The 13671-nt window shown below is 44.1% G+C and overlaps 1 protein-coding gene across 1 annotated transcript; it reads right to left on the reverse strand.

The window, feature by feature from the left end:
• Positions 1-3252: 3252 nt before the first annotated feature.
• On the reverse strand, positions 3253-12560 carry LOC134056633 (thioredoxin). The gene is made up of 5 exons (XM_062513483.1): positions 12408-12560; positions 6514-6618; positions 5793-5852; positions 4910-4975; positions 3253-3476 (listed from the first exon to the last, which is right to left on the reverse strand). The coding sequence occupies exons 1-5, from the start codon at positions 12429-12431 to the stop codon at positions 3414-3416; spliced, it is 318 nt and encodes a 105-aa protein (XP_062369467.1). The 5' UTR covers positions 12432-12560; the 3' UTR covers positions 3253-3413.
• Between the last annotated feature and the right edge of the window lie 1111 nt (positions 12561-13671).

Consider the following 13671-nt stretch of genomic DNA (forward strand, 5'->3'; position numbering starts at 1 on the left):
TTCCTTTGGTGGCTGAAAGCTGCATGTCAGTAGCACACAACTCAGAGGAGCTGCTATGCCAGTTTGTTTGCATTGGTGAAAAAAAAAAAAAAAAATAGAAGCAATTTTAGCTTGGTAGATCCAGCTAGTTTTGATGTATGAACAGGTAAGAAATGAAACATTAAAATTATTACCAATACTCCTACTGGAATAATTCCACAGGGGAATAAAAGTCTAACTTTATTCAGGTCAAGGAAAGAATGGAAAGCAGATGGCTAACTGGAGTTGAAGTTCAGTTGACTGCTGCATGAGATCAAAAAGACGTATGGGTGGTTAAGCACCTCATGTGCATGACATACACTTCCCCAAGTGCACAACGACCCTTTCAGAAACCCTGGATGGAGGTAAGGAGTGTCACTATTCCACTGCAATTTGATTGGTGCACAGTTCATTTGTCCACTCACTGTGACCCCTTGGCCCTTCCTTTCATGTTAGTTAGTCCTCCCTCATTAAGCCTAATTATTCCAGCTATGTGCTTTAACTGCTGTACTCAAGGAAGTATTTCTCTTCCTGTTGGCCAGCCCATTATAAGCAAGCTATGTAACAGGCCTGCAGATGAAAATATCTTGTTTTTCTTGTTTGACAGCAAGGCAGCAGATCCCAGCTATTTCATAGCCAAATGACACAGACTACAGTCAGTGCCTGAGGGGAGAACTTCTTCCTGAAACCCATATTCCCAGAAGAAACTTCTATGTTGTTTTTTCTCTGCCATGTACATGCAATCCACCGAACATTCAAGTCAGTTGGCCATCTACCTACTTCCCTCTTACAGGCATCTTTGCAGATTATTTGGTCAAAGCAGCCAATTCTGTTCATGCCAGCAGCAGACCAGTTTAATGAAAGAGTGAACACTGTGCTACTGCCTGGCACGTAAGAATACTGGTCTTACACCTTCACATAAAAACCAAGCAAAAAAATGCACCCACTGAGCTCTCCATGAAGTATCATTACTTAATACTCCTGTGGGAGGGCATATGGCCCTAGGCTTTAGCAAGGATACTCATACCCATTGCATTTAGATAAAAATGTTTATTTGCTATAACTAATCTTTATCTAAAGACTGAAACACCCCATCCTTGCCTGCTGAAAGATTCAAGCCAGTTCCCACCCTGAACTAGGGCTCTCTCCTCCCAGTAGGGGCACTTTCACTCTGGGAACTGATACTCCTTCCATATAACCAGAACAAAGCATAGTCTTTGCTTTCCATCTCCTGAAACAACAAGCACCAACTACAGGCAAATTCTGGTATAACTCTGTGTTTGAGGACCATGTGTTGTTCCCTTTAAAGGGAAAATTTACTTAACATGGAGATCCTCATTGCATATTCCTCAAAGAGCCAAGCATTAGAGAACGTCTTTCAAATTAGGGTATGTGAGTTATTTTCATCACAGTATGCCTATATACCAGTTCTTGGGAGGGGAAGATACTGCAGCACAGAAAGCTGAACTCAGCACCCTTTTAAGAACTGCTTAGCACCCCTTGCTTCAGCACAAGAGGTATTCCAGCTATTCTGGTCTTCCCAATCATGACTTGAATTTCCAGTCACTGTCACCTGGATTGTCCAAAGCTACTGCAGAGTAGCATCTTATTAAAAAAGTAAATTTTTAGTTAAACTCAGCAGAGCAGCAATGCACCACTGATTGCACCTTTCCCCTGCAACAACTCTGTCTAGTCTTGCCTCAGTAGAACTGCTGTATGTTGCAGCACACTTCAGTATTACTCCTTAAGGATGAAGTGGGATGCCAGGGCCTCTTCATCTGGAACTTCCAGCAGGAATTTTTTAAATCTTTCTTGCTCACAGTTCCTGCCCAGAGGTAATTAGTAGGCCATGCAGAAACTGCTTTCAAAAGCAGTGCTTGTTTGCAGATAGTGTGGTGCTCACACTGCATTTTTGCTACAGATTCATTTTATTCTCTCTTCCTGAGTCTGTGCATGGCACCACTTGGGGGAGTGGTTTCCCACTTACCTTTGAACACTTCAAAGGTGCAGCTGCACTTCTCTTAGTCAAATAGCCAGAGCTACATGGAAAATATTTCCCATGTTCTTTCCATTGCATAATCACAACTTAGAACTTATATTCAAGAAAAGCCTTGATGGCTCATCCTCAAGTAAAGGGTGTGGCTACTTCTTGGACTAGAAAGATCTTGTTTCAAATTGGGAACACACACACTAAGCTGTTCAAGGCCCCCAGCTCTCCAGAGCCATCAAGAAATTAACACATGCTTGTGAAGTGAGTGTAAGGCTGAGTCATGGGTGAGTTCCCGACCACAAAGACAAGAAGTTCACTCATTCCACATTGTCTGTATATGCAACAGGAAGTCCAGCAGCACAGCTCACTAAGATGTACCTACTGCCAGCTACAGAGCCCTGCTCCCTTCTTTACCGAGTTCTTATACAGGCCGCATCCAAGCCAGCAAGGAAGCCATTTTGATACAGTGGGAAAAAAACACAGTTCCCCTTGGTTATAGAGCCAACAGTAGGTCAATGGCAGGTATATAAAGGCTGGCAGGTCAGCATTTATCTAGACAGCCTGATTCAGCATCGGAACACCACAGAGTTCAGTTTGCTGTCCAACAGTGTCAAACGTGTTCTAAGAGTGCAACAGTGCAATCAAATGAAAATTACAAGAGTATATAAATCTAAAATTCTCTTTACCTTAAGACATTACCAATTTTACTTCTTCAGTCATTTGTTCCAGATTATTGCCTAGGAACAAAGCAGCCCAACTCAAACCAAACACACTTTTTTACTAATAGAACCAGAAGGTACACACACCAATGGCAAGTCAAACTGGAAAGGCAAAAAGGCAGCAAATCCAAGTCCTACCTTGCACTTCCATGGTAGGATTGGCATTATGATCTGGAAGGGCAAGTCTTAAGTTTTGAAGCCTGAAATGCAGCTTGAAACATTAAAAAAGTAATTTAATAAACAGATGTAACAAAAGAAAGCACTATCCTACTCAGTGACCACCCTCTTTTCTCCAACTCCTCTTTCTGTATTTGTAAACCAGATTATTATAGCCTGGTGACTACCATCTGAGTGGGGTGGCAGCAGACTTCTCCTAAAGCAACTGTCACAGATCCTGAACCAACAGTACATGAGGTTGCCTTTGACAAGTCTTTGCATATAGACAGTACTCCTTTAACACAGCAAAACTTGACACTCTCCTGAAATTCTTAATATTTCTGTTAAACACACAGCAATATCCAAAAGTGAAGAGTTTATACTTTATTGTACTCTTATACATGGACCAAGAACATAGTTTGCACCATTTAATCTAGCTAGCTTGTTTAGGGTTTTTATTTTTAAGTAGAAAAGTTGCAGGCTGTAATTTAGCCAAAGCACTCATGCCTCAATGTCTTAATGGTTGGAGATTAGACTAGACTTTTAATGGTCTCTTCCAGCTTCTCTTTATTGGCCCCAGAGAACTCCTGCACCTGTAAAGAGAGATTGGTTTTTAGAACTCTTGCATTCAATGCTTCTTAACATTAGTTGCATAGCATCCAGTCACACACATGCCCATTCAACTCTGCTAAAAACAAAAACTTTTCCCACCCTCAAAACAGTGAGTATTTTGCAGATGTTCATGTATTTATTTCCCTCTCAATTCAACTCATGCAAAAGTTGAGACAAGAGACTATCAAAATTCACTTCCATACTACCACTGATCCTGAATCAATATTGTCTAAGACTCAAAAAGGCACTTGAAGAGACTCTGAAGGTTCCCATATATCAGAGGCAGCTCAAAGTCATCTTGAGTTGGTCAGGACCCTACCAATCAAATTCTGGAAGGACTGTTCAAACGACCTACCCCTGTGCCTGGCTTCTCCCTTGAGAACTGTTCTTGTAACTTACAGGACAGAAAGATAGAGGCAGCATACATCTGTTGTCTCAAGAACAGCAACTCTGTCCTCCTGTATCTACAGGGGTGCAAGGTACAGAGCAGACTACACTACAGGACATGAAACTGATTGCTTGATACAAAAAGCCACACACTGACTGTCACACTGCAATCACAATTCTTCCAGTAACATAATGAAGTGGCAGAAGTTTACCCTAACAGAACCGTCGAAGGCTCACACTGACCCCATACTGAACTGAAAGTCACTCTACATGTGACACTCAACTATCCAAGGTGCAATTTCATCACCTTCAGCCATCAAACTTACACCCAAACATTGTTTTCCTTTAGAAAAGCCTACCTTCAGCATACTTAGCAAACTAAAAGCCTAAGACAACACATTCAGCTCAGCAAGTTCAGGCAGACAACTGCTCAAACTACCCTGCACAGGCAGCCCACTGTGCTGTCAGAGCACAGTCTGTGTCCCATCTCATCCATCTCTTGGCAGAGCAGACAAGTTGTTTATTCAGTCCTCTTACAGGGACAGGACCACCATTTCAAAGGTTATACAGCCTCCCTGTGAAATAAACTAAACAAGTTGTCTGTTGTATATGACCTCAACCAGGTTAGAGACTTGTGTCTGGGTGGGATTCCACAGACACCTATAGTCATGTCTCTGCTTGAACACAAGCTGCATCCAGATAACAAACACTGTCCAAGTAAAAACCAGGGTGCCAGGCAGATAGACCTATCTTAACACAGACATCTCACCCCACTATCTGAGGAAACCATCTGTAAGATTGACCTGTAACTCAGTTCACTACCTGTGAACAACACAGTTTGCATCACCTATTAACTGCTGGTTACATTTGCTCGGTACTAAGATGAACTTGCTTGCTCTCAGGAGTGCCTTAATGCTAGTGGTACCAGAGAGACAATCAAGAGAAAGCAGACTAAGTAGTCCAACACTCCCAATCTTCTTTCAAGTGTTTAGCTTGCCTGCTCCAGTTCCAAAAAGTCAGAGCCTACCTTCTTTCCATCCTTGTAGAACTGGAAGGTTGGCATGCACTTCACATCACAGTGCGAAGCAACATCCTGGAAGAGTCAAAAAAAAACCATCTTCAACTGGGCATATTCTTAAGAACGTTATATATAGAACCCACTCTAGCTAACCCCTGTTCAGGTGACAGGATAAAGCCATTACTGCTCAAGATAAAGCAAAGGTGCTTCTGCTAGTCCATCCCTAGCAAAAACAGTGCAGTGTTAACATCTCCCTGAAGTAAGCCTTAAAGATCCCTTCTTCAACATTTAGTTCACGCAATAGCAAAAACTTTAACCTGTACTCTGTGTTTGGAAAAAAACCAACAGACTTCTGCATCAAAGCAGATGCCTGCTTGTAAGACTCAAGAGTCCTATGGCAACTCTTGGGCTTCCATGTGGTATTTTTCAAGTACCAATTTGACAACGCTGAAACTGCAATACAGCAGACATTTTATTGCACTTAATTCAAGACCTAATTGCATTCTTAATGAAAGAGGAAACAGTGCCAAGAGCTGTGGAGGGACCAGACAGATCAGTAGGTTGTGAACCATTAGGTTCAAGGAATACTGCATCAAATAACTTAAGACTTTAGACTAATGCTCCCTCCCAAAGTAAAGGGTCAGTGCTTCCAAGTTATCTGACCATATCCTGCCATAGGACTTCAAGTGTGCTGATAACCAAGGCAGGTTGTTCTATTCAGGTGTTCCCTGAAAAGAAAAATCATTCTTTCCAGCTAAATCCCCATGTTTCAATTTTAAGTTGAAGTCAACTCTTGTTTTGTCTCAGTATGTATGAAGACATTTTAAATTCTTGTCTTTTATTTGTATGCAAGTCCTTAGCTGTCCCCTCTCAGCACCATCTCAGACCTTACCTGGGCATCATCCACATCGATTTCTATGAACACCACATTGTCATACTTCTCACACAAACTCTAGAAAGAAATATAAAGAGCTATGCAGTTACAGCGTTCCAGGAAAGCTTCCTGAAAAGATGCATGCCTATCAACTGAAAGGCTGGCATTGCTTAAATTGCTAGTGAAACGTGCTTTGTTATCTTGAAGCAGCTATTTTACTACCAGAGCAAAAATATTCTGTTCTGCTGCCAGCTGTTTCTGGAGGAGTCTGGAAACATGTTCTCCCCAGAAGGACTCAAATATCCCAAGTCATAAGTAGAAGGCCTTCTCTTGCAGCCTTCAGCTAATCACCAAAAGGTGATACAACTTCTGGTACCTTCTCAGGAGACAACACAGTCACCTAAATACAGCTGGAGAAGTTACATTAACCATGTACAGCAGGATAAACATTGTTTCCTCTCTGTATCCCACCACTTGATGGAATACAACTGAGATGCCTTGTAACAGGACAAATGCAGGGGAAAAACTAAACTTCGTATTAGTTCCCAGAAACAGACCATTGACACAGCTTCTATTTCACTTGATAGTCTTAAAAATAGATACTTCTGCAACTTCTCACTTTTCCAGAAAATGCCAGCAATGACATAAGGCCAAAGGAATTTTCTTCCACATAATTGCAAAACAACACAAACATTTATATACAATTTAATACAGAAATAAATCCAGAAAAACTACTTACGTGGAAAAAGGGCTTGATCATCTTGCATGGTCCACACCATGTGGCAGAGAAATCAACTACTATAAGCTTCCCACCAGCAGATTTCAGTTCTGCCTCAAATTCAACCTACAACAAAATAAAATTAAACACACTGATGATTTCCCCCCTCCTTTTCTAAATGATATAAGACTAATCCAAGTGCTGGCTTGCTCTCAGACCTAACACTAATCATTATGGCAATGTTAAACACTTAACCCAGTTAAACACTTAACTGGGTAATTTTGTATCATCATGCAACTGCTTCAGTATGAATTGCTTCCACTGGTGCTAGCAGCAGTCAGTGTCTTATGACTCACCAATTAGAAAACAAGCACAATGCTCAGTCAAACTCCCTGAATTGTGGAAATAAGCAAGAAATTCTCTAGTTATGATGCTAAACTCTGACAGCTGTGTTATCCCCAAAATAGGATCCTTAGAGTTTTTTCTAATCCATATTCTCATTTCTGTCTTGGCATTAAGACTTTCATTTTCCTCTGGGACAGACTTTCCTCTGCAGAATTTGAAAAGGACAGATACAAACCTTTTAACATGCCTCCACTCTGGTGACTTTTCCAAACAATGGTTAACATTAAAATGATACTGTGTGTTTTACTCTAAAGCATGCTTTTAAAGACAACCTCATAGGATAGTTATTCTGCCAAATGAACCCACATTTGACATCATTAGCCAAAGCAATGCTGCACATACAGACTACACAAGTAAACACCCAATACTTATTCAGAGTCTTCAAGTCTGTGTACTGCACTTAGTCACACAAATAATCTCTGGACAATATTTCTTGGAACTAAACAGCCTTACATGCCATTACTCATTTTTACTCGTCAAAAAGTGAATGCTTTAATAGAACTGAAAGACATTAAAAGCAAAAAATACTTGCATGCTAGCAAATACCTCAGGCAGAAGCAGAATGTGCTGATCACCTACTTCCTGACACTGTCTTTGTCAAAGAAACTACAAGCCACCTCATTTTTCAACTTTGTTGTCTTGGCAATCAAACTTCAGGAGAGCTGCTAGGATAAACTTCAAAAGATAACTGCTTCAGTCCCCCCAGCTTAATGGAGCAAAGCACTGGAGTCCTGTCGGCAACAGCTGACTGAAAGCAGTATGGTTACTGCCAGACATGCACAGGGGTTGGTTTTGCAGTGCAGGACTTAACTAATTTATACCTGCTTCTGCAATCAGCCACAATAAATTGCGGCTCAACTCCAGTAAGCTAAAGAATGTCATGCAGGTGGGGAGCCAAAAATCAAACTGGACATGAATATATTTAACAAACAAGCAGAGATCCTGCATGAGCATTCTTATGTAAGTATAATCCTATGTGTAACGCTTAAGAGCACCCTATAACTTCAAATACACTCAGTATTATATCTCCCTGTAAACTGAGGTTTTCCCTCCTCACATAGCTCTTCAGAGACACCACATACATATTGGTTTTTCCACCCTTGCATCTTGGACAGTCAGTCTACTCTGCTACAAGACCAGTAGTAACACTCCACAGCACCTACTCTCATTTTGAAAGAGATAGGAACAGTTAAGTTTTCCCGTCTCCCTACATTCCCCTACTCCTGTACTAACACAGTATGCATTCCTGCACCTATTCCCACAAAAAATGTTTAATGTCCCTGTACACAGCAATCCATGCTCACTCCTTCCCAGCTCCCTCCCAGTACTTATACCACAAATTCCTCAGTCAATCCTCACTCCTTAGGGCCTTGAAATCCTACTGCTAATATTTGGTATAGCTTCTCAGAACTCTGCACTGTAACATCACCACACTATTGATTCCACTTCCAGCAGCTGCCAGTTAGACCATCCTCTTTTAACCCCCATGTATAATTTGTAGCTTCATAATTACTGTATTCTGCAAAAGGAAGCCCAGCCATGGAATGCTTTCATCATACATACCACACACCTTAGGTTTGCTATTGCACAGAACAAAGGGAAAGTGGGATGGCATAATTACAGCTGGTCACATATACCATTCACCACTGGTGACCTGGTCCTGACTATAAATCAGGTGTTACCCTGCAAATCATCTCTACTATCATCCAAAATTGCTGCAGTGAAAAGAGAAGATGGGTCCAAAGAAGTTAACCTGCAAGTTAAAAAAAAATACCAAACTAGTGAGAAGTTATGTAAGCTTTTCTAGTGGGCTCAATTTCCCTGGAGGAAGGAAGACAGTAGCAGGAACAAAACAAAAAACAAACTGCTTGACCTGTCCAACTGACTTCACTAGTTGTCTTTCATATTAAATGTAAAGTGACAAGCTTTTTAATAAAAATCTAAATAATCTGTGTTACCGAAAGGGGAACCTCCCATCACAAGACTATTCTGTCACACTTAGAGAGGCTCTCACAGCTTTGTTAAACAGCATTTTCTTCAGGTAGCAGCTCACTGGAGAAACCTCAGCTAACACGCTGGTCAATATTGGTTTGTGGTGGTGTTTTTTTTTCTTTCTTTCTTAATTATTTAACTATAACCTCCCTGAGCACACACAAGACGTCATTTTACTTGTATTTCTGTCCAGCAGAAAAGGGCATGCTACCCTCAGCAAACACATTGGTAGCAGCCATCTGTTCCAAAAGGTGAAGTAAGAAGCTCCAGTAATGAAAGCCTCTAGGGCCTCAAAGGTTCTCAGCACCAGGCAGTGTTTCAAAACAGAGGCTGCTGGCCACAAATGGTGCTGAAAGGAGTCTGCTGCTCTCAGCAATACATAATATAGGTCCACACTATCTGGCAGATTTGGTTAAAGCTTGGTTGTAAACATTATTTTCAACACATATCAAGTCACCCTTGAACTTGCCCAGTCATGCAATTTACTGGGGATTTTTAAATACAGAAGCTAGCATAAACAGACCAAAGGTTCAACTGCCTAAACTCCCTAGCACACACCACTTCTAAAATTATCACTTATAGCAAAAGCTGCAATTTTTCAGCATTTTCTTTAACTCAAATAACAAGAGAGGCAGCTAGAATGAGGAGGAAAGCTTTGGCAGCACCAGCTTTAAGTTTATATGCCCCTTTAGCTTTGGCTATAAAAGGCAGTATGTCCCATAGCCAAACCTTCTTACAAGTTACACTAGTTACTCATCTCAAGGCCACTACAAAACAACCAAAATACTGCTCCTTCTGTGCTGTGCTACAGTAGGTAGTACAGAGGGAACAGTCAAGCACCCTGAAAGCAGCAATTCTTCAGAAACTAGTCTGTTTCTGAAGAGGTGTGTAGGGTGAAGTACCACATCTAGCTAGCTCTCACTCATAGAAACTCTTGCAGACAGCACAAGAATGGGTTTTCCACTTTGTATCAGAGAAGAACACAAACCTGTTTTATTGAAAACTGGAGCTAATCCACAAATCCCAGATGCACTGTGCTTGAATTCTCTGGATGTCACTGATATTAAAATGCTGTTGTCAGCATGACTGTTGAGCCCACACTCCCCATGCATGAGTAATAAAAGTATGCCTTAACTACAATTTAACTACAGCAATCAATCAATGTTCATAGCTATGAGGATAGTGGAAGTCTAGCTAACTTAGAACAGGCTCTTCCTCCAGAGCCAGGTTTGACTTGCCATGTTTAATCTGTTCCTGCGTGTAATAAAAACCTCGAACCTTACACCAGAAGTTTGCCCCTCCTGTGCTACCATAAACAGAGAAGGGGGAAGAGATGTAAAGCAGAACAACAATTCCAGGTTGCATTCACACAGTATTCTCTCTCCAGGATTTCAATGGCAAGGCATTTCATTCATCTTAAGGAGCTTCCTGCATTCACCAGCTTTTGAGTTGTGGTGGCAAGTGTTAGTTTGTATATTTATGTATATTTATATTTATGTATCAGATGTCAACACTTTTGAGGTCCAGTGGGAGATGTCTGACAGGCCTTTAGTTCATAAAGTGAACTGACTGTAGAAGAGCACAGGGCAGAAACAAACTTGGATGTGTGAGAGACTGGAAAGACTGAGGTTCCAAAACATTTTGGGGGTGCAAATGTGGGGGGGAAGGAGCAGGTCAGGCCTTGCTCTGGTGATGCAGTGCACTACTGCATGCCCCCATCCCTAGAGCCTGTATCCCAGACACACAATATCCACCAATCATGGGCACCCTGGAGGCAAGAAGTATTTAAGGCCAAACAGGCTGCTAGTGTATGTCTTGACCCTACCTCCTCTTGGAATTTCTATCTGCTGAACACAGCTGGGACTCAGCAGCTAGTAGATACTATGTGCCCTTTTTAATGTCTTTTCTGTCTGTTCTTGGAATTCTTCTAACTCCTTCTCAGAATTCTGGAGTCACTTGAAATTAACAGTCTTAGAGTTGGCTAAGTGGAAAGGGCTAAGTTAACACTTTGAGAAGTGTCTTACCTTGACTGAATGTTGCACTAAACCTTTTGCCAAAATTCCCAGATTTTCTAAAGTTGCCAGTAAAATATTTTTTGTTGTTTTGACCTCTTGAGAATATCTTGTTGGCATTTCTCCCCTCTGTCTAACTCAGAGTACAAGAACAGTTGTAAACCCTGTTAGAGACCTTACTGAGTGACTTTTTGGGCCCTTACAGGATGCCCACACAGCATTACTTGCAGATATCCCAAAACAAGATCAAACTGACACCTGCACCAAATTTCAAGTTGAAAAGGTGAGACTAGCCTAAGTGGATTTTTCTTGAAATGAAGAGCTTGCTAAGCTTGCATGGAGTATATTTTTGGAGAATATTTTTTGAGACTTGGGTTCTTAAGTTACAGCTAACTAACAAATACTCTGTTGTTATCTATCAACCACATCAGCTGCCGTGCACAAGACCACATGCTATTTCATCACCAGCAGGGTATTCTCCATGTGTTGGTCTAGGCTTTATTACTACTCTGTATCTCAGAGCCACAGACGTGTTTGTTTGTATTCACAGAATCATCCAAACAGTGATGTGCTGCATTAGGGCTGTGAATATGTCAGACAGCACCATAACAAGCGAAATACTTCTTATGCCAGCAACTCCCGCTGATTAAGTATGGGGAACGGGCTCTAGCAGTTCCTTTCAAGTCCCGAATGGCTGAACTTTTCCATGATGTCCTGCCCAGAAATGCAACAGAATTTAGGCCAAACTCTATAAGCAAGCCACCTGGTCACCTACACACTAGAAGTAGATAAGGCCAATAGGGACTGCTAAACTAGGGTACTGTATCACAAAATCAGTTAGGCTGGAAAAGACATCCGGGATCATCGGGTCCAGCCTGTGACCCAACACCACACCATGGCACTCAGTGTGAGAGCTCCAGTTCCTCTTTAAACATTTGCGGGGACGGTGACTCAACCATCTCCCTGAGAAGCCCATTCCAACGCCTAATCACCCTGTCTTTTAGGAAATTCCTCCTAAATTTTAGTCCAATCTAAATCTGCCCTGACGAAGCTTAAGACTGTTCTCTCCTCCTGTCGCTGTAGTACCCTGCTATCCGCTTGAGAAACGAAACCTTTTCCTCAAGACTTTAGAGTGCGGTGACCGACAACCTGCCATAACATGAAACTGCATCACCTCCCTGCTCGTCCCGACTCCCCGAAGCCTCAGGTCGCGCAGTTTATTTGTTCCCTCCCTCTGCTCTGACCGAGCCCTCCGCGGCTTCCCCGCTCCCGCCGCATGGCTGAAGCAGGCTCCGCCTGCCCGGGCAGCACACGGGCTCTCACCCGCCATCTCGGGCAGGCCAAGGCCTCTCGGGAGCCCGGGGCAACCCGAGCAGGGTTCCCCGCCTGCCAAGCTGCCCTCAGCAGCGTTCACTCCCCGTTCGCCCGCCCGCCGGGGAGTGATGCTCGTCCCGCCGCCCGCTCCTCTCAAGGCGAAGACATGGCCGCCCCGCCTATCGAACTCACCAGGCTGCCCACGATCTTCACCATGGCGGCGACGGCTGGGAAAGGAGAGCGGGTGGTGTAAAGACAAGAGACCAAGGGCTTCGTCCCCGCGCTCGGCTCGCTCCCCTCCCTGGCCTCCGCCGCCCCAGCGCTTCACGCGCGCAGCCCCAGCCGCCCTTTTATGCCCAGCGCCGCGCCGCGCCGCGCATGCGCAAGTCCAGCCCCGCCTCCCGCTCCCCCCGCGCCCCCGCCCACGGCGCCGCCGGGGGGCCCTGCTGAGGGGCGGTGGCTGAGGCGAGCGGGCCGGGCTGCGCAGCCCCGGCCGGCAGGGGAGAGTGCGTCCCTGCCGGCTGCCGGGAGAACCGGCAGCAGCGGCGGAAGAAAGGAAGCCCCAGGAAGGCTGGAAAAGTGCTGTGTAACGATGAGCAGGAAGTGCTCGGCCTGCCCCCCTCCGCCCCCCACCCCCCCTCCTCCCCTCGCGGAGCGGCTCTGTCTGACGCGGCGCTCTGCTCACCTTACGAGAAAGGGAGCTGGTGTTTCCCGTAATGCGGGCAGCGCGGGGCGGCTGCAAAGCTGAGGCAGGAATATATCACGGGAATGAATGTTTTTTCTTTTTTTTCGCTTGCTGTTTTCCTTCCCACCACCAAAAGCACGGAGTGGTGCCGTTTCTCTGTGGGATGCGGGCCTTTCTGCAGCGCGGAAGGCTCAGCGACGCTAGCGGTGTTTGCCCGGGCTAAACAGTGACCTAACCCCCCCTGGAGGGACTCAGCCCGGACCAGAAAGACTCCGCACGGGAACAAGTCAGCCTTCCCCTCCGAGGGGACTCTGTGGTGGAACCTTAAGTTCCCATCTATCTTGTTTATTTCTCTGTGGTTTGGAGACAACCTTTGTTTCACCACATGCTGCACCACTGCCCTCCCCGCAGTGCTAAACGGGTCTGCCACAGCCCTCCTCTCCTCCTGTTGGGCTGGTGGGATTTAATGTTGGACTCTGGAGGTTGCTGACTACAGCTCCCGCTGCACGGGATACAGGAAAGTTTAGGTTTTGGGATATAGGTGCCGGGTGTGTCACGAATGGGCTGTTCCTGCAAGTTTTAGCAGCTGGGTTACCAGCCATGTGAAGGGTTTGCTCTGGGACACAGCTCAGCAAAGGATGGAAAGACTTAGTGCAGGTCCTGGATAAAAAAAATACTCTTCTTCCTTAAAAAGGAAAGGAAAACAAAAGACAGTTTGGCTTGGATACAGGTACCAACCCATCGCAACAGGATGTGCCCTCATATGTTGCT

The sequence above is a fragment of the Cinclus cinclus genome, chromosome Z (assembly GCF_963662255.1).
Source record: "Cinclus cinclus chromosome Z, bCinCin1.1, whole genome shotgun sequence".
Lineage (NCBI taxonomy): Eukaryota > Metazoa > Chordata > Aves > Passeriformes > Cinclidae > Cinclus > Cinclus cinclus.